The following is a 21,469-nucleotide window of genomic DNA, read 5'->3' on the forward strand; positions in this document are numbered from 1 at the left end:
TAACGTTGTTTAAAGTGTAATACTGATAGCTTATTATGCAGTAAACTAATGTGGAAGTGTCCGGATAACGAAGAATTGATCTTGATACGAGTTTAACCACCAAGTAGCCCCTCGTGGCCCTTCCCTGGTAGCAAAGTGACGTCAGCGACGTCATAATGACGGCAATGTTACGTCATGATGACGTATAAATGCTACGTGGGTTGGCCCTTGTAAAGTCCAGCTATTCCGTTACAAGAGCTCATAACCCAACTACAGAACAACGTCGTGCTATGAGCATTTGGTATTTCTACCTCTAACCGTGACTGGCTAGAGCCCTAGAGGCCATGATTTTATTGTTTTTACTTTTACTGGTGCTGAAGTTAAGGTTTTATATCAAGAAGCTAATTCAAACTCACTTTGACGTTGGTGAAATCATGGACAGTATCAATGGAGCCATTTTACCCAAAAATTTAAATAAAATGAATCAAATGTTAGAAGTATCTTAAAGTTCGAATCAGGCCGTAGGTATCATCAAACAAGAACGGTAATGGGTGGCCATGTCGTCTATGAAATGTTGGTAAATGATGATGACAATTTATTTCAGATGTACAGAATATCTTTTAAAATAAATGAGTCTTCGTCATTAATCTCATGTCGTTTGTAAAGTCCTACATTTAAAATAAATGTACTGAAATTGCTATTGTAATATTCTTTCTTAAGGCTTTTTTGTGGTGTCCCAGGTAGCATTTATACGTCATTAAAACGTCCGTTACGTCATTATGACGTATAAATGACGTCATTATTACGTTGCTGACGTCACTTTGCTACCTGGGGTGGTGACTGATTGCTGCTATATCTTCTCTAACTAAAATAAACATAAAATAGATGTCATATATTAAAGAAAAAGTGACGAAGCCCTCCCTAGGCCACCCCGCTACCATGCTACCATGCATGCGCGCTAGGGGTTCATGGCGTTAGCCGCGATAGCTAAAGACGCCGGTTCGAATCCGGCCTTCACCACTGGAGGGCTTCGTCACTTTTTCTTTAATATATGACATCTATTACAGTTTTTAATTTATATATAGTAGTGTGACTATTTAAAAAAACACAAATCAAAAATTTTTAATAAAATAATTTGATTTGTTCCCAAACTTGTTTAAAATAAACATAGTTCGGGTACATATAGCAGAGTTATTCATGCGCTGCTATTAAAGGTAGCAATTCTTGTACGGCTACCACCAGTGTGACACTGGCATTTCTATGCATCTCACTCATACTGGCATATAAGTGCGAGCGAGATGTAAAGAAAGTAAGTTACGCAGACGTTAGCGAATATGTCAGTTTGACACTTATAAGGCAGTCGTAGTAAAGCTACTAGACGCGTAGTTTCACCCGCTACTATTAAAGATTTTTTTTTAATTTCTTTATTAACACAAAGTATATAAATTCTAAAAATTATGACAGTGAACAAAGCCCCCTAAGGCTTAACTGCCGCTGTAATCGCTATTATTTACTCTTAATTAATATTCTTAAGATAATTCTTATATATAATTTTTCAAGCTATGGAGTATGTAATTCATTTCACGAAGTTGGCAATCATGTTTTCAGTTTCACCCGCTACTATTAAAAAATGGTACATAATTGGACGCGTAGCTTCACCCGCTACTATTAAAGAATGGTACATAATTGGACGCGTAGTTTAACCCGCTACTATTAATGAATGGTACATAATTGGACGCGTAGTTTAACCCGCTACTATTAATGAATGGTACATAATTGGACGCGTAGTTTCACCCGCTACTATTAAAGAATGGTACATAATTGGACGCGTAGCTTCACCCGCTACTATTAAAGAATGGTACATAATTGAACGCGTAGTTTCATCTGCTACTGTTAAAGAATGATACATAATTGGACGCGTAGTTACATCCACTATTATTGTCGCTGACTGTACAATGGGAAGAAGACTGTGCCCAGTACTGGGACGTGTACAATTCCGTGATGATGATAACAAATATAATAATTAAGATACCTAATATGTCCCGATGACCTTTTAAAAGGACATGAAAGAAGGTTCTAAATTCAAAACTGCTAAAATTACTCTGGAGGATATTCTGGTCTAGTTACAAAGAGTACAGCTCTGCTGCAACTAAGTTAGAAAGTCACCGAGTACACAGACTAATTAATTAGTTTCAGCCGATTTATCGCAGAGTATCAATCCTGTGTCAGAGCAATAAAACAGTCGATAGCGCAGTGAGCGGAGCCACTCAGTCTAAATTCAAAACTGCTAAAATTACTCTGGGTCTTTGGAGTATATTCTGGTCTAGTTACAAAGAGTACAGCTGCAACTAAGCAAGAAAGTCACCGAGTACACAGACTAATTAATAAGTTTCAGTCGATTTATCGCAGAGTATCAATCCTGTGTCAGAGCAATAAAACAGTATCTACTGTGCAGTAAGCGGAGCCACTCAGTCTCCTATTGTACTATCAGCCACTGGCCATCGATGGGATATATATAGGAGGCAAACGAGCAGACGAATCGTCTGATGCTAAGCAATTACCGTCCATGGACACCTGCAACACCAGAGTTGCAAGTGCGTCACCAGTCTTTAAGATGGGATTACGCTTTTTTAGGGTTCCGTAACCAAAGGGTAAAAACGGGACCCTATGACTAAAGGGAGGTTTAGACTAGCAAGAACTTGTATGCAATTTACATTACATTGCCGACTACTGAGGTAAACTGCATTTAAAAGTTTGATCATATACCGCAATGTAATGAAAATTGCATGTAAGTTCTTGCTAGTCTAAACCTCGCTTAAGACTCTGCTGTCCGTCTATCTGTCACCAGGTTGTATCTCATGAACCGTGATAGCTAGATAGTTGAAATTTTCACAGATGATTTATTTCTGTTGCCGCTATAATAACAAAGACTAAAAAGTACGGAACCCTCGGTGGGCGAGTCCGAGTCGCACTTGTCCGGTTTTTAGGTTTCCAAAGTCAACTAGGAACCCTTATTTCCCGGAACCGTGGATGACAGTTTATTCCACAGTTTAGCTAGAAAGGCAAACGAACTAGCACTGAGTTCCCACAGACTAATCAATCAGTTTCAGTCAATTTATCTCCACAGAGTATCAATCCTGTCTGTGTCAGAGCAATAAATCAGTCGATAGTGTAGTGAGCGCAGCCACTCAGTTTCTCACTGTACTAAATGTATTTCTAGAACAACGAGAAAATTAAATCACATTTACAATCGGGTCTATCACGAATTTATTTTGTTATCTTTAGTGTAAATTGTAAAGTTTTAAATGTTATATAACAAGGAAATTATGTAGAAAAATAAACGAAAAATAAAAACCGGCCAAGTGCGAGTCGGACTCGCGTTACAAGGGTTCCGTACATTACACAATTTAAACAATGTATTTTTTTATTTTATGTGAAACGTGAGTGAAATGTCTTTAAAAAACCCGTAGGGGTCGGATCAAAAACTAAGTAATTAAGCCCGACTCACGCTTCACTGCACATTTCTAATAAGTTTTCCTGTATGGTTTTCCGGTAGGTGTATGTGTAGGTGGTAAAGATCTATTTTGTGTATTTTTTCAAAATTGTAGACCCAGTAGTTTCGGAGATAAAGGGGGGAAAGGTCATTTTTTGCCTATTTTCTTGAATAACTTCTCAATTGTTCATCCTAAAATTATAAAAAAATATATTTGAGATTCTCATAATGAGCTCTTTCATTTGATATGTAACACGATATAGTTTGAAAAACTTTATTTTTAATTTTCATATTTACCCCCCAAAAGTGGCCCCCATGTTTAAAATTCATTTGTTTACGTTACATGTTCGTCTTTGGGTCACAAACTTACATATATATACCAAATTTCAACTTAATTGGTCCAGTAGTTTCGGAGAAAATAGGCTGTGACAGAAAGGCAGACAGACGCACGAGTGATCCTATAAGGGTTCCGTTTTTTCCTTTTGAGGTACGAAACCCTAAAAATTATAATCGTTTGGTTTTGACCTTATTTCTAAGAACTTTTTGATTCACCCTCGTAGCTTTATCCGTATATTTGTCTCGCCTGTCTCCACCGATAGATAAATCTTGAGATAAACCAGACAGAGTGGATGGCGTGAACGTGATGAAACACTCGCGGTGAGTCTTTAAACGAAGTACGAGTATTACTGGTAGAATTGACTGATGATTTCAAATGAAAAATAAAAGTGCAAAGGTTGTCCATCGCAATTCAACGTGGTAACGCGGCTAGTGTGATGGGCACCTTTGCGCCAGGGACAACTCGGGGGGGACTCTTTGACTAGGCTTAAGTTTAGCCTTAAGTTGTTATGGAATTGTTTTTTGTATATTGACATTTATTGAATAAATAATAAATAATTTGTCTAAAAAAAAAAAACAAAAAAAAATGAAAAATATACATTAGCGTTAATTCGGATTTGATTTGTAATTATTATTTACTACAACGAGACTTAAGCGCGTAAAATTAAGTTTAAAATTTACCTCCGACGTTAATCGACTTTAATTATTAAGTCCCCTTGTATAATAATAAAGAGGACTTAATAATTAAAGTGCTTGCTGCTAGGCCTATTTGAATAAAGAATATATATTGACTTTTACTTTGAAATAAAGAGTAAAAATCGTGAAAGTTTAAATAAGTGTTTTGATTTGTAATATTTTACGGTTAAAATTTTCCTCTCGTTGATGTGGCGAAAATTTAGTTTTTCGCTCGATAGAAAAGTTTGCTTAACCCTCGACCCAAATTTCACATTTCGCACCACTCGCTACGCATGTGGTTTAATTCTGGAATCTTTCGCTTGCTCGGGTCTAGATACCCGAGCAAGCAAAAGATTCCAGAATTAAACCACCAACTCAAGAGGTTAACAACTTTGCTCCCCCTAATAATATTAGTCTTGTACCGTTCCAGAAATGGACTCGTATGATAAGCAGCTTGTAAGTTAACACAGTGAAATTTATATACAATCCTACATAATTATGTAAATAACAAAGTTACTTGTAAATTTGTTATGATTGTGTTTTTTTTTTATATCAAACTGTGTCTTATCATGCAACAGCATTACAGCTATGGTAGCTGCTTTCTATCAGGTGGGTTGTATGTTCCTCGACGTAATTAATAAGAAGCTAAATATTTAAGTTCCATTTTCCATTAGATTTCACGGTGATTACACTGATATAGACTCGCACATCGTTCTGTGTGTAAGCAAGACAGCGCTATGCACGTAAATAGCGGAGCGGCGTCGGGTCCGCATCCAATGTGAAGACCGCTCGGCTACACAGCGAACTTTAGTTTTAAAAGGGTGACCCATTTGACGGACGGTTTAAACGCGAGCATCCTTGTAACGGGATGTTAGTTTAGCTGCTGTTTGCAATTACCTGTGTAGATATTTCTGCGCTGTTTATGTTGGTCCCAGTCACAGAAGGCAGCGGCGTAGTAAATAGTAGATTGTTAACCAAGGAATTAAAAAAGGCACTCATTTCTGCCGAGGTATTTTGGTGCTCGAACGCAGTGAGGGCGCCAATAGTCCGAGGCTGAAATGATGCCTTTCACTACTACTTTTTATTTCGAATACGAGGAAAGTAAAATAAATGTGTTTTTTAAAAACATGACTAAGTATATATTTTTATAGTATTTCTTGAGGGTACTTTCAATTAACAATTTAGGCAAAAGTATTGTTATTTATGGAATGGAGAGTCAAATATCAGACTGGAAATTGTATAACAAATCCATTTAAACTCAAATTTCAATTGCTTATCGTAAAAAAATTTTAAAAATCGTATTTCGAACGTAAAATGCTCTAGTGCAGACACGTATCATTTTCTGCACACCTTTTAGAACAATAACGACCCTCTTTCAGAGCATGAGAAATGAAAAAATATGAATCTGATTGTAGGTAGTGTATTATTTATTAATCGCTGCACATGCTTTATGTAGTAAACCATAGGAGATAATAGAAGCGGTAGCAGTTTTTTTCTGTATCTTTCTTCAGAAGCATTTTTTTTCTGTTCGATTGAAGGGCTTGAATTATTTATTTTGTTTATCTCATTTTAAAATTTAATTCAGGCAACAAGGCCCGTATTACATATACCTTACTTTTATTACTTTCTCCTTTTATTTATAACCAATATTAATTTATTTTTTATTGTGATAACTGTTTTAATCGTATATGTTAATATAATTTGTATTGTGTGTAATATAATGTGTATTGTATTGCCCTGTCTGTAAATAAATAAATGATTATGATTAAATATTTTGATTTGTGTTTTATTTTAAGCAGTCACACTATATATTATATGCATGAATTATAAACTGAAATAAATGTCATATACTATATAAAAAGTGATATCTATTTCAGTTCATTGCGTCTTTATTTAATAAAGAAGATTTGCTAAACCCGTAATATAAATCGCTATTTTCTTGTAACTTGCTCACAAACATAAACTTATGAATATGCATACGTTGAAATGCGTTTATGCATGCCACCGGGCCCGGGGGAGCCAGGAGCGATGACGGACTAACCAGTGGTAGGACTACCGTCTAAAACCACCAACGAATGCCGTCTCCGCCTTGTAGAGGAGCGCCGCAGGATAACTACCAGCATTCGACTGCGTACGCCTCCGGCAGCCGGCCCATGGGCCGCAGACATTGTGGGCGCCAGTTGGTCAGGCACCCCTAGTCCTGTGAGCCTATAACCGCAGGGACTCCCCCCGGAGCCCTGCGCAGCCCACTACTGCAGAGGCAGCAAGTGCGCATAGCGCCTAGCTCTGCCTCCAGCCCGTCGCCGGCGGAGTGGCTGTATACAAGTAATTTTAGTATACAGTTCATTAAATTAATCATTTAAATGGAATTTATTTGCCTAGTTATCTAAAATACACTGCTTTTTATATAAACCCATAAAAGCTACCGATTTGACCCCCATGTACTAACGAGATAACCTGTATATGGAGTGCAAATGGTAAAAAAAATATTGATGACTTGTAAGTGTACAAAGTCGTAGGCATGTTAGACTACACGTGAATATAATATAAATTAATTTAAGCATTGTTTATTGTTAAGTAACATAATTAATAAGTCACATTTACAATCACCCGATTTATTTTACCCTATCGCGAATTTATTTTGTTACCCTTATTTACCGACGTTTCGACACAGGTTTCACTGGTCGATTGTAAATGTGATTTAATATGTGTTCAAAACGCGAAAGTTTAATGTTATATAATTAATAAGGCTGCGAATACTGTGCCAAATTAATTAAAATACATTTTTGTTATATTAAGAATGATTACGAAAGACTAATTAAAAGTTATTCGACAGGAAACTTTGCTTAAGTTTCAGAGGACTAATAAAGAGATATTAACCCTTCTCGCAAGAGTTGCTTCGAATCGAAGTGTTAGAACTTAGAACGGTTGAGGAAAGTAAAGCTGAGATCTCTAGAAGTGTTTAACATTATTGTAAAATGAAATATATTATTTAGAAGCGAATATCAGAAAAAATAAAAATTAGTTCAAGTTGTATGTTACTGCTATTTTTATTAATCTTATGGAACCACAAACTTACCTATTAGGGATTAATAAAAACCAATGACTACTATGACTAATTCATTATTATTTAATCATAGTAGCACAGTAAAACAAACTATATTTGGTAAAAGCGCTCATCACTTTTACCAAATATAGTTTGTTTTACCCAGGTCAAATACCTCCATTTTGTATCATTAACCTACACCTATTAAAATAATTCCTTCAGTCTTTGAAATTTTCATAAATAAACGAGTTTATTAATGTAAAATTTTAAACCTTCGCGCTTTGAACACATATTATGTCACATTTATAATCGAGTATATCGCGAATTTATTTTGTTACCTTTATTTACCGACGTTTCGACACGAACGACCAGTGAAACCTGTGTCGAAACGTCGGTAAATAAAGGTAACAAAATATATTCGCGATAGACCCTATTATAAATGTGACTTTAAAAACTGCATTATTACCAATTGATAGTATTTAAATCAGCGTGTTATTGCACTGCATCGACATGTACACAATATTCTGAGAATCCATCTTTTGGTAGGTAATCACATAAATAACACTATTTGCTATACCTAAGTAGTATTAAGCCCCGCATTTGCACAATGTTTTGCGTAATAGTTTTAAGAAATAAATAACATTAAAAAGGGTCGCCAACGCGCGTGTAATATCTCCGGTGTTGCAGGCGTCCATAGGCTACGGTAACTGCTTACCATCAGGCGGGCCGTATGCTTGATTGCCACCGACGTGGTATAAAAAAAATTACTTTAATATAATATGTAAACATTGGTTACGTCTCGCTGCGCTTATACTCTGACGTGGCCTTATGTAACTGAAGTTAAAAGGGACGGTTAAATCCTTCAAGAATTTAATATGAACCTGCAGTCGGCGGCCCATTTAATAAACGGCTCAGCTACACTCGTGTCCGTCTTCTTTACATTTAATATAGTGCAATATTAACTGACCGTGAGGCCCAAGGCCCAACTCAAACTTAAGAGGCCCACTGACTGACTATCAGTCCGCCGGACGATATCGGCCTGTCAGTTAGAATAAACCGGAATCCGGGCCGGTCCAAAGCCGGTTGGAAGCCGTGGCTCCGGACGCCCTGTACACTCTTGGCAGCGGTCCGTCATGAGTGAGCTACGAGCGGTCGGGTTGAGCTGGAGCGAGGCCAGAAGGGTCGCTGAAGATAGGAAGGCGTAGGACGAGCTTGTGAAGGCCCTTTGCACCTCTGGGGTGCCATAGGACAACAACAACAACAGTTAGAACAAAAATTTGACAGTTTCGAACAACTGACAGGCCGATAACGTCCGGCGGACTGATAGTCAGTGGGCCTCTTTAATTTTCTCCTAGCTAGACCGAACACATACTGTGACGGCGATGGCGATTAAATCTATGTAATTGAGCAAAATATATTTGGCTGAACCCTCTAATCTACTTACGAAATAATATGTGACGTTTTCAACCAAAAGGTACCACATTGTCGCTTGTTGATAAGGTTGATTTCTAAGAAGAAGCTATATGGAAATAGCGCCTTACTGACAAGCGACAATAAGTACCCTTTTGGTTTAAAATGGCACATAATATGTAGAATTTGATATTGGAAAGTACACGCTCAGTACCCCTAGTGTCAATTTCATTCAATAGCGTGACGTGACGCACGTTGCCTTGTGTCATTTTGTATGGGATTTTGAGTTTCCAAAACGTCTCGGTTGGGCAGCGTTCGGGAAGCTCCACAGTATCTTTTCGTCCAAATTGCCGCAGTGTCTTAAGTCAAAAGTCTTTGACCAGTGTGTGTTGCCAGTGATGACATACGGATCTGAGACGTGGGCGCTAACAATGGGCCTCATAAGAAGGCTCAAGGTCACGCAAAGGGCAATGGAGAGAGCTATGCTCGGGGTTTCTCTGCGTGATAGAGTCAGAAATGATGATATCCGCAGTAGAACTAGGGTCACCGACATAGCTCGCAGAATTGCAAACCTTAAGTGGCAGTGGGCGGGGCACATTGCTCGCAGAACTGATGGCCGGTGGGGCCGGAAGGTTCTGGAGTGGCGTCCGCGTACCGGAAGACGAACTGCCGGTAGGCCTCCAACGAGATGGAGCGACGACCTGGTGAAGGTCGCGGGAATTCGGTGGTTGCGAGCGGCACAGGATCGGTCGGAGTGGCGAGCCTTGGGGGAGGCCTATGTCCAGCAGTGGACGTCTATCGGCTGACATGATGATGATGATGATGAAAACGTCTCGCTTGGAACGCTGTTACTATAGTTTGTCCAGCAAATCTTGTCAGTAAATAAAAACAAAAAAAATTATTTCTTCTGGGCGCCAGCACCAGTGCAAGACAAAGACAGTATGACTCTCTCCGTCTACGACCTATGGATGGTATAGAAAGGATGCCAATCTCTTATGGCAGAACTGTTGCAAAAGTGACCGCTTTCAGCTTTAAATAATAGTTCGTAATCTCTCCGGTGGCGCTAGTTAGGCTCTGGGACATGAGTATAACATGAACCATATCAGGCAACAAATAACCCGACCAAATTACGCAGGTTGTTTTTGGTAGTATTTCGGTGTATGGTGGCGCCGCCTAATTACTGTTTTTTGATGGATACTTTTCATACATAGAGATTTGGCTCCTTTAATACTAGTACGGGGAACAGATGTAGCTTACTTTATTCATAAAATGTTAAAGTACCTATATTATTTTGTAGTTATCTTTACTGGACAGTGCAGTTGACTGACCAATTGTAGACCTTATTCTAACGACTTAGGGACGTCGGTTGGTCACTTAACTGTGCTCCGCCTAGTGACCAAGGTCACTACACTATGTACCTATAGTTGTATAAAAATGTAAGCATATATATGTCTTTTATAATACTGAATAAAGATAATTTTTTTTTTTTTTTTGTATAGTCTCCATGCTACGCCCGAAATGAGACAGTCACTTGACAAACCATAAAATAGATAACGCCAACGCAGTGTAGCTACTATCAGTTTGGCACTGACATAAACGCTATCGACAACGTAACTTACTTTCTATGCATCTCGCTCGTACTCGCATATTAGTGCGAGCGAGATGTACAGAAAGTTAATTATAGACGTTAGCGTATATGTCAGTTCTGACATTTTCAGTGACTCATGGTACGGGTATAGGGGTTCTGAATACTTGTGAGTAAAATGCGCACAAATTGCCGGGCAATGGCTAGCCTGTATGTAAGTATATAAAAACCGGCCAAGCGCGAGTCGGACTCGCGCACCGAGGGTTCCGTACAAAAAATATTTTTATTATATGATGTAACTAAAAATTTACGGTTTTCGCAATTATTCCTTTATCTGTGCTCTTATAGCATGCTAGTTGCTTCGTACCAAATTTCAAGATTCTGGGTTCACGGGAAGTACTTTATTGTAGGTTTTGATTCCCTTGCGAGTGTCGAAAATTTGCGGCATAAACGGTTGTATTTTTTGATTGCGTTGGCTTAGAAGTCTGATTTTTTTCACAGCTCCAAGGGACAGTAGACCTGAGTATTTGATATAAATTCCAGCTTGATACCTCCACGCTTTTCTGAGAAAAATGGTCTTGACAGACAGACAGACGGACGGACAACAATGAACAAAGTGATCCTATAAGGGTTCCGTTTTTTCCTTTCGAGGTACGGAACCCTAAACAGTACTCACTGTGGTTCATGTTCCGTCAGCAGCTCCTCAAAATGTATGACCAGCGAATGCGCAGGAGGTGCACGCAGCTCGCTGATGCATTCCACGTCATCAGGGTAGGGGCGGGGGAAGCCGGGGGAGGAGACGGTGGCGTGCGGACGGAGGTGCGAGAGGAAGATTGTCTCGTTACATTGGATGGTGGTTGCGATGTATGAGTCTGCAACAAAAAGAAAAAAAATGTATATCTAGTGTATTCATTTAGTATAGTATCTATAGATACTCATAAAATACACATGAAGGGTACACGGAAAGAACATATCTAGTCACTTTTTTCGGAAAATAAGATTTTCATTTTAAAATGTAGAGCTCTTAATGAACTATTAGTTATATCTTTTGCTTCCACTGTATAATATATGTAACATAACCTTTTTTTAGTTAAAAAATACCTGGTCACGGAATAACCATACATTTTGACATAGATACAAATTTTAAAACCGCGATTATTCAAAATGTTACTAAAGTGACTAGACATGTTCTTTCCGTGTACCCTTCATATGTATTAATACTTAATTGTAAATATTTACACATTCACTGTGAGCAACCTGCTGGGCGGGGTCTCTGTTCGTAGGCGCTTTCGTTACAAATCGGAAATTATAATGTCATACAAGCGTAGCGCGTAGCTCACGCTGGCAGTACAATAAACGCATTGAAAATAGGCTCGATATGTTCTGCTTCTGCTATATCTAGAACCGATCGCGTTAACTAACAGACGCAGACTGCGGAGAGCTGCATTTTGTGACCGAGTACTTAATTTTGCGGTCAGCGGCAGAGTAAGCCAGAAACCCCTCATATTCAGATATAAATTGATATCATCGCAGGGCATTTGCCTCGTATAAAGTATACAAGTAGACACAATGTATATGATGTGATAATGATATCAATTTTGGATAGTTTTCACCATTCTTTAACCTTTTTTCAACAGATACTCTACTAATTAGCAAGTTTGCTGTTGCTAGTACATTTTCGGCGATCAGTTGACTCAACAGTATAGAACAAGAGATGAATTCCACAAAAGCATACCTTAAACCTGCAACTTTGTGCCTCAAACGGTAAAACAAAGCATTTAAATAAAGTTTGCAAGCACTGCAATACAACGTTCAGTCCAAACAGATCCACCGAACAAATAACAAATATTTAACTTTCTGTTTGACGGATATTTTGCAAATTCTGAGCTTTTCAATGAAAAATCTGGCTTTTTAAATGTTTTTGATTGAGCTACGAATTTATTGGATGACGAAGATACAATAGAATAGATTAAAGAGTGAAAGAATGTGGCTATTTTATGCTGACTGGTTCAAAGAGTTGTGTGCTAATAATAAAAACCAATGGCATTAATGCAACCCATCATTTGACAATAATGCCGTAAACGAGGGTAGTTTCTCGCCCCCCCTGCCGCCACCGGCGCCCGCGCCGAGTCATCGGGCGCGGAGGGCTGCGGCCCGCAGTCTGCGCCGGTCCGTCACCGTCGACGCAAGCTCCTGATGACGCTACTCGGTACGGAGTGAAACATGTCGAGCGTTTTCGACTTAAAACACGTGAGTGACCCGTTATTAATATATTTAAAAAGCGTTACCTACTAATGAGGGCTACCGGAGATAAAGGGAGGCTTTATCTCCGAAACTACTGGATCAAAAATTTTGAAAAAAATACACAAAATAGTTCCTTACCTATAGATCACATGAAAACCTATTAGAAATGTGCAGTCAAACGTGAGTCGGACTTAAATACTTACTTTTTGATTACGGGTTTTTAAAGGCAATTTTCACTCACGTTTCACATAAAATAGCTATTTATGCAACAAGTGCGGGAATCATCTTTACGCACGTGTATTATACAATGTTTTACTATGCATTGTGCGAGTAGATAAAAAAACATATCACGGCAAATAAGTTTAATTATTAAAAAATTTAAAACAAAAAACACTAGTGCGGAAAAGAGCTCTTTTCCGCACTAGTGCGAGAAAGTAGTGTACTGTAAAAAAAATTGAAAACAAAAAGCAGTAGTGCGGAAAAGTAGTACTTTCCGCATGATATGGCTCCGTAGGAAGCGCACTTTTCGAGCACATGCATTGTAAAATACATTGTTTAAATTGTGTAATGTAGGGAACCCTTGGAACGCGAGTCCGACTCGCACTTGGCCTGTTTTTTTTTGTTTAAATATGCCTCACGAAATGCAAAGCTTGTATTATTTCTACACGAGTTGTCACGGGAAAAGGTAAAAAATGAAAAAGCCTACATTTCAGCATGCGTCACGTATTTCCAAATGACCTGTTTTGCGCCCCCTGACAGGAAAAAACACCGATATTTATCGACACACAAGACGTAATGAAATTCACGTATTCTACGGATTTCCCGTGGGCCCAGTACCTGTGTTTGTAACGGGAAGTCGTATTGTTTAGAGACATTAATGATATTTGATCTAGATATAGCCGCTCGGAGGCCTACAAAAACCTTCCGTTTTATATTGACGAATCGAAATTTTATTTCTAACCTACTACTACTGTAGTTTAGTAGTAAACTCTTTATTGTACAAAAAGACATATTAAAAGAACATACAATAGGCTAGTTGAATTTTATAACTAAATCTAGTTAAATACGACGACCGGTCTGGCCTAGTGGGTAGTGACCCTGCCTGTGAAGCCGATGGTCCTGGGTTCAAATCCCGGTAAGGGCATTTATTTGTGTGATGAGCACAGATATTTGTTACTGAGCACCCATGTTCCATTTATTTAAGTATTTGTATATTATATATATCGTTGTCTGAGTACCCATAACACAAGTCTCCTTGGGCTCACCGTGGGACTTAGTCAATCTGTGTAAGAATGTCCTATAATATTTATTTATTTAATTAAATAGATAAAATCGCCACAATCCAGCTGTTCAGAAGCAATCCGCAAACCCAAGCGGGGCGACCCGCCCCGGCTTCGCACGGGTGGAATGCTGATTATACATATAAACCTTCCTCTTGAATCACTATTTAAAAAACGCATCAAAATCCGTTGCGTAGTTTTAAAGATCTAAGCATACATAGGGACAGGAAGCGTCTTTGTTTTATAATATGTAGTGATAGTGATAATAAATAAATATTTGGAGACAATCTTACACACACCAACCTAACCCCAAACTTACCAAAACTTGTATGGTAAACTCGCATTATTTGGTGACACGCCTAATTCGGTGATACAAGTTTTGAAGCATGACACCCAGGAAAGCTAGTGAATTAGGGCCTTTTAAATGGGCCTCACGGCAAAGCCGCCGAAGCCGTGAAGCCGTGAGGTCCCATTTAAAAGGCCCTAATTCACTAGCTTTCCTGGGTGTCATGCTTCAAAACTTGCCATGGCCACGATATACATACTTCAGGCATACGATACAATACAATACAATACTCTCTATTGCACACCTCTAGTTTACAATAAATGTACAGTAATATAAACAAAGACAATTGGATACTACCGACTAATGAATTGGGTGGGTTAAATAACGAGCGATAGGTTGAGCATAAAAATCAGATACTTCATAGTAAATTTTGTAACCACTGTAAATTCAATGCCATCTATCGACATACTTTAAAACTAAAAATGAAGATTTATAAAAATACCTTAAAATGTATTTAAATATGGATAAATGAATTTTTTATTTGCATTAATTATTTTTATATTATTTTGACCCATGTTCTTTCACTGATATGCGTTAAAATTATAAATACCAAACGAAACCGTCAACGCCCTCTATAAGAGAGTAGGCCAAAACTAGTGGCGCCATCTGATCGAGAATCAAATTTTCGAGGCACGGTTTTTCCTTAGACTGTATCCATCTATTACGGTTATATCTATCTTTGGTATAAGTAATATATAAGTTAATAAAAGCACAAAGTTCCAAAACAAAACATTTGTTCTAACAAGGGCAATTAAGGCCTAGGCCCGTAACGTGACAATTTCCGCACGGCTGTCCACATTAAGGCCGTTCCATCGGTTTGCCGTTGTCACTGTCACATTTCGTAAGAATGAACGGGAAAGATCATACGCGCCAAGTGTCAATTTTGATCGAATTTTGTCGATTTTTATTTATTTTAAAAACGTTACCTTACAATTCGAATGCTATGAAATTACTACTTAAGTTAAGATTGTTTTTTCTTCTTTTTTTGTTTATAATATCACATAATAAATAACCGAAGAAAGTAGGCTTAAAAGTCCGAGTTAGAGGTTACTTTGGGAATTAATTGTATCGAGCGAAGTGTCATAATTCGTGTATCGGAAGCTATGATGTTAAAGATAATATAGTCAAGAACTACATATATTTTTTCCACGTCTACGAATATCAACGCCTCTTAGAAAAACATGATCATATAAGGAGATTTTTCGCCTTCTGGCTCAGGGAACCGCCTTAAGAGGTATTTAGCCATGTGAGCCACGTGCTGTGGAGTGTTTATGAGGGAGCGGTTTAGGTCGGTCGTACACATGTTAACTCACATCGACATTATTTATGTTGCATCAAAAAAAACCGGCCAAGCGCGAGTCGGACTCGCGTACGAAGGGTTCCGTACCATTACGCAAAAAAACGGCAAAAAAATCACGTTTGTTGTATGTCCCCACTTAAATATTTATTTTATTCCGTTTTTAGTATTTGTTATAGCGGCAACAGTAATAATCTGTGAAAATTTCAACTGTCTAGCTATCACGGTTCGTGAGATACAACCTGGTGACAGACGGACAAACGGACAGACAGACAGACAGCGGAGTCTTAGTAATAGGGTCCCGTTTTTACCCTTTGGGTACGGAACCCTAAAATAGGGATCATACTAGGGATAGGGAGGGAAGGTAAAGGGAAGGGATCATACTAGATAGATAATTAAGAGCCAACAGGAGTGGTCATTTCTCCATACAAACGTACTCGACTGTTTCCTCCGTGGTTTCACCGTATTTTATAATTATTTCCCTGAAAATTTAGTATTTCATCACAAGTGTAACGAAAACCATTGTGTGTAACTCCGGGGGTAAGAATATTGTAAACTCCTCCTTTACAAAATCTCACTTACCCCCCTCGTTGCAAAATGTAGGTACTAATAGCACAGCGTGCCGAAAATGGATACTTTCCGCACGGAAATCAGAAAAGAAATGATTGTTTTTTTACTCTCCTGCAAAGGTCAAAATGTTAATTGGATTGCAGGTTGTAGAAGGATATTGAATTCAGCTACCTAAAATCAAGAAGTTAAATCACAATAACAGGAAATAAGTAAACGCTCAGTGGTGGTAGCGAGCTAAGCTAACGAGTTATTAACCGAAGAAAAAGTTTGTAAGAACTAGGTACCTATAGCCTATGATATACGCGACGCGACTTGCAAGCATAAGGTCCGCTAGCGCAAATGACGTGCGCGTCTGTGTGCGTGCACCACACACACGGGGATATGGCGGCGCCGCCCCCGTCAGCGCGACGGCGATAATCACTTTGAAATCTTAAAAATTGAGAATTCGCTGAGCTCCTGTTGGCTCTTAACCTTGGCACTAGTACCTGAACTTGACTCACAGACCTCACAGTGCATTTCCACACAGGAACGTGGGCATTTCCGTACGACCGCCGCGTCTACATCAACAGGTTTTTAGCCATGTGAGTCTGTGCTGTGGAATGTGTTTATGGGGAGAATAGGCTTTAGATCGGTCGCAGAGTGAAATTGTCATTCTACAAATGGGCGTAATCGGGACTAAACGGTGACAAATATAATACAATAAATGGATAAATAAATACTACAATCTATAACTCAAGAAATAAATACACTTACACGATACACACACTACACCACCAGGCGGGCCGTATGCTTGTTTGCTATCGACGTAGTATAAAAAAACTAACTGCTTTTATATATTTTGCGACCATCCTTAAGGGGCCCACTCACCATCAGTCCGCCGGACGATATCGGCTTGTCAGTTAGAACAAAAGTTTGACAATTCCGAAAAACTGACAGGCCGATATCGTCCGGCGGACTGATAGTCAGTGGGCACCTTTACACATGAACACCTACGCTAATGAAAGGTAATTAAAAGCGAAGTTTTAAGGCATCATTGTTTAATGTACGTAATTAAAACTTACATACACGCCATCTCTGCGGTGTTTTATCGTAAAGTGGTTGGATATGAGCAGTGTTTAAGAGCAAAAGGAAATAAAACAAAATGTAATTAAGAAACCGAATTACTATTCCATTCTTTGTTTAACACGCGATACTGCGAGGGGTGAGCGGTAAAACCCGATATGTCGTGCAAATGGGTTTTTGAAATTAGAACTATATGTGAAATGTGTAGAGTTCATTTCATTTCATTTCATATCTTTATTGCTATCATGTTCATCATAATACAAAAATAAAATAATAAAAAATAATAAAATAATAAAAAATCTTTATTGCTTTAAACCTTGGATATACATTTCACATTATAAAGTTACTGATACAGGTGTTACAATAAATACATTTGTAGGTACATGACACCCTGGTAGGGCACTGCAACATTCTTAAATCTAGGTGTATTTTTACATTTCTAGTACTAATAATAATATGTACTTAATTAAAATAATATCATTAATACATAAATTTAATAAAAATCGAATTATTAAATATTAAATAATTAAATATGCGTCAAAATATTGGCTTACATGAGTTCTCATTTAAGTGACAAAATAGAGAGATAGATTCAAATATCTAGACTTATCGGGTTTGACCGCCCACCCCTCGATTAGAGAAGCGTTTAGTGATATCTACGTATAATAAGTAATAGTTACTTGTTTTACAAGGTTACAATATTGTTTTACTCCTCATGCTAAAGCGGCCCACTGACTATCAGTCCGCCGGACGATATCAGCCTGTCAGTTAAAACAAAAGTTTGACAGTTCCGAACAACTGACAGGCCGATATCGTCCGGCGGACTGATAGTCAGTGGGCCCCTTAATATTGATTCCCGACCAAGCAAAATATTCCAAACGGAAGCACGAGCATAGCGAGCGTAGTTGGAAAAATTAAAAGGTTTCAAGACATGAGGGTTTTGCTGCCGAGAGAAACACAAAATATTGCACTATAGAAGTGCGAGGAAAATACTAACTGTAAATTATTAGAAATAAGATACAAATGAATGCTATTAATTATTTATCATTCAAAATCATCACTTTTCAAGTAGCTTACAAAAGGAAATAACTCCAAATTTGAATCAGTTTCCTTTGTCACCTTTGTGGATAAAATGGAACTTTTTCATTGGTTTCTGAAGAATAAAGGGAAGACTTTACGACCCGGTGAAATCATGGTGATTTAAGTATGTTTAAAGGTCAGAACAATATAAAATATAAAACCTCGTATACGTATCAAGAAAATCTTTTTAATACCCATCTCTTCCTACAGCAACATTGTTAAAAGCCACTATCCCGACAGGTAATATGTGTTTTATGCTTTAGCGGTTATGGCCGTGGTTGCGCTTAAGTGCAGTAAAAAGTTTACCGGCAACGTGCATTAGAATGTTGCAGATGATATTCATTCCTGATACGCTGTAGAAAAATAATCATTTGTGATACAAGTGCAGAAAGTAGCCAAATGTAAAACACGAGTGACCCGGTGTAAGGACCTGCCTGGTAGGTAGCTGCCTGGATATATTTACGAAACGATACATTCCCTATTGTAGCAAAAATCTCAGGTTTCAATGGGCAGTTAACGTTTTATTTAAAACTGTTTTCCCGGGCAGGTAATAATGGCTGCTCTTTTCGCTGTAATATCGGAAGCGGTAACGCAGTAAAACACATATTATGTTGCAGTGAAGAAATTTCATTATGCTGGCAGATTTACAAAAGTTTTTACTCCGGCGTAAATGTATTATATGAACGTTACTTGCAAGTTTTAATGGTCGTTAAATACTTTATAACACTTTTTTGGCATATATAACAACTTTCATGCAGATGCAGGATGTTTACACCTAGTAGAATCATATAGGTAAACAAACCAAAAGTATACAGCTAATAGACCGCGGGCCAGGAACAGATTTCCATGACCAATCGACTCCCGGGCGAAAACTCGTATAGTGGTTAACGGCTAGGTATGATGAACCCTCGTGAACGTCAGCTGCCGCTCCGTTGGTGGGTTGAGAAATGGCAGCAAATAGTCTATAAAAAAAATTTAGCCATCGCCTCCCGCTTGATACTTTGTCAGATGATAGTTTAGATGCTATTGTGAATAAACAAAATCGTCAGCCGATTGTATCGCTGTGGAAAGACCGTGTTACGCGTTTCGGAAGCTGCCATTTCTCAACCCACCAACGGAGTGGCAGCTGACGTTCACGAGGGTTCATCATACATAGCCGTTAACCGCTATACGAGTTTTCGCCCGGGAGGCGATGACTGACGAAATTTGCGCCTGGCTCGCGGTCCATAAGATACGCCAGCAGCCGCGATACCTTCATACTCGTACGCGCCCCGGCCGCCGCAGCCCGGCGGGTTGGTCAACGACACCTCCTCGTAACTCATGAGACCCTATAGTACTTGCTCCTTGCTAAATTAACTTTTTTTTTCTTTTGCGGTTCGAGTAGACATTTTTACCGCTAATATTTATATCTAATATTTTAAATGTGTATTTGTACAAAATTATTCGAATTTTTTAATAATGTTTGATTTGTTATTTTTTTGTAGATTTTATACAAATAAAACTGCAAAATATAGTTGGTCAAGCAAATCTTGTCAGTAGAAAAAGGCGCGAAATCAAAATTTTCTATGGAACGATATCCCTTCGCGCCTATATGTTTTAAATTTTCTGCCTTTTTCTACTGACAAGATCTGCTTGATCAATTATATATATCAAATATGGTTTAGTTTTTTTTAATAGGCGAATTGGCAGAATGTCATTCCGAACCAAAAAGCAAAACTGCTTGCCATGCCTGGAATGCCATGATGCTGTATCACAAATAATCTGAAATGGAAAACAAAAAAGCCACTTACCGGCCTAGGCCTGCAACTTTGTATGAAATTTCATTAAATACCTCTCGTCTAGCCGCGCCCGAGACGGGATACTTCCCATCCTAATATGAAGAACATAATATCAATATTGCATTGCATATTTGAGAAAAACTATTTTATGCAGCAATTAAGTTTATGTTTCACGTCGTTAAAAACGAAAGTGGACGACTGCGCGAAATTGCCTTTTCACACAAACGAAGTCCTCATTTCAAAAAATATTTTAAATATTTTCAAACCACAGCTCACGAGTATGCCCTTTCCTTTGGTTATTTAGAATTTTAATTTATATTATAAGATTTAGGATTAGGTGCATTAGAAGAATCATTGGGTATTTATTTTCAGTCAAACAAGCTATGGTTAATATATGCATCAAATAAAATAAAAAACATAATGTCAATAATCAAATTTAAACTGACATTTATTGAAGAAATATAAATTAAAAAAAATTTTTAACTATCGTGAGACATATTAACTTAACTAACTTAGTGGTAACTGTTAGTGCTTGAAAATGGAGACCTAGGCTCTCCGAAACATGTCGCGCGAGTGACTAAAAATGCGTGAGTGAAACCGCTAAGTTAGTTAACATAATGTCAATATCCAGAGAGGAAAATGGGGATAACGTTTGTATGTAAATGTTACAAATTATGTCATGCATGCACCTTAGTCCAACAATTTCCTGACTAGTCGCACTTGTTAGTAGTGCAGATATTGTGTACATGATGTATATTTTAAATGTATCTATTACCATGTTGATGAATAAACTATTATCTATCTATGGAAAAGCGGCCATCCCCTTTCCTCTTAATGCGCTGTTTGCATGTAGAGAACTTCATTGGAAGCCGGTTGTTCCGCAAACCCAGACAATATACTTGGCACACAATTTCAAACAGATAAATTTCAAACCGCTCGTAGTTCTGTGAATCAGCCATTGTACACTGAATTTGTATTTTCAAAGAAAATACGAATAAATGTGTTGAAGTTCTAGCCAAACCCATTTTCGCTTACCATAAGGACGAGATTTGCTTGTAAGAATAACCTGTAAAAGCGTCCTTATGGCAAGCGACAGTGGAATTTTTTGCTTGAAAACGACACAAATAATTCTAAAAATGCTGCAGTATGATAGTGAGTACAGCAGTAACCTATGGTAACCGAATACGACTTTACCATGAAAAAAAGTGAGATATAAAAATAAAATTTAGAACTGTGTTGATTTCGTTTAGTTTAATATCCAGGATACCAATATTATACAATGTGTCTG

General features: G+C 38.1%; 1 protein-coding gene across 1 annotated transcript in view; it reads right to left on the reverse strand.

The window, feature by feature from the left end:
* The window catches only part of LOC134745651 (uncharacterized), a 424,512-nt gene that overhangs the window by 81,645 nt on the left and 321,398 nt on the right, over positions 1 to 21,469 (reverse strand). The window contains exon 8 of the mRNA XM_063679774.1: positions 11,201 to 11,396. Coding sequence (XP_063535844.1) covers positions 11,201 to 11,396 — 196 coding nt within the window. The remainder of the gene's footprint in view (positions 1 to 11,200; positions 11,397 to 21,469) is intronic.

Source organism: Cydia strobilella, chromosome 11 (assembly GCF_947568885.1).
Source record: "Cydia strobilella chromosome 11, ilCydStro3.1, whole genome shotgun sequence".
In the NCBI taxonomy this organism is placed as follows: Eukaryota; Metazoa; Arthropoda; class Insecta; order Lepidoptera; family Tortricidae; genus Cydia; species Cydia strobilella.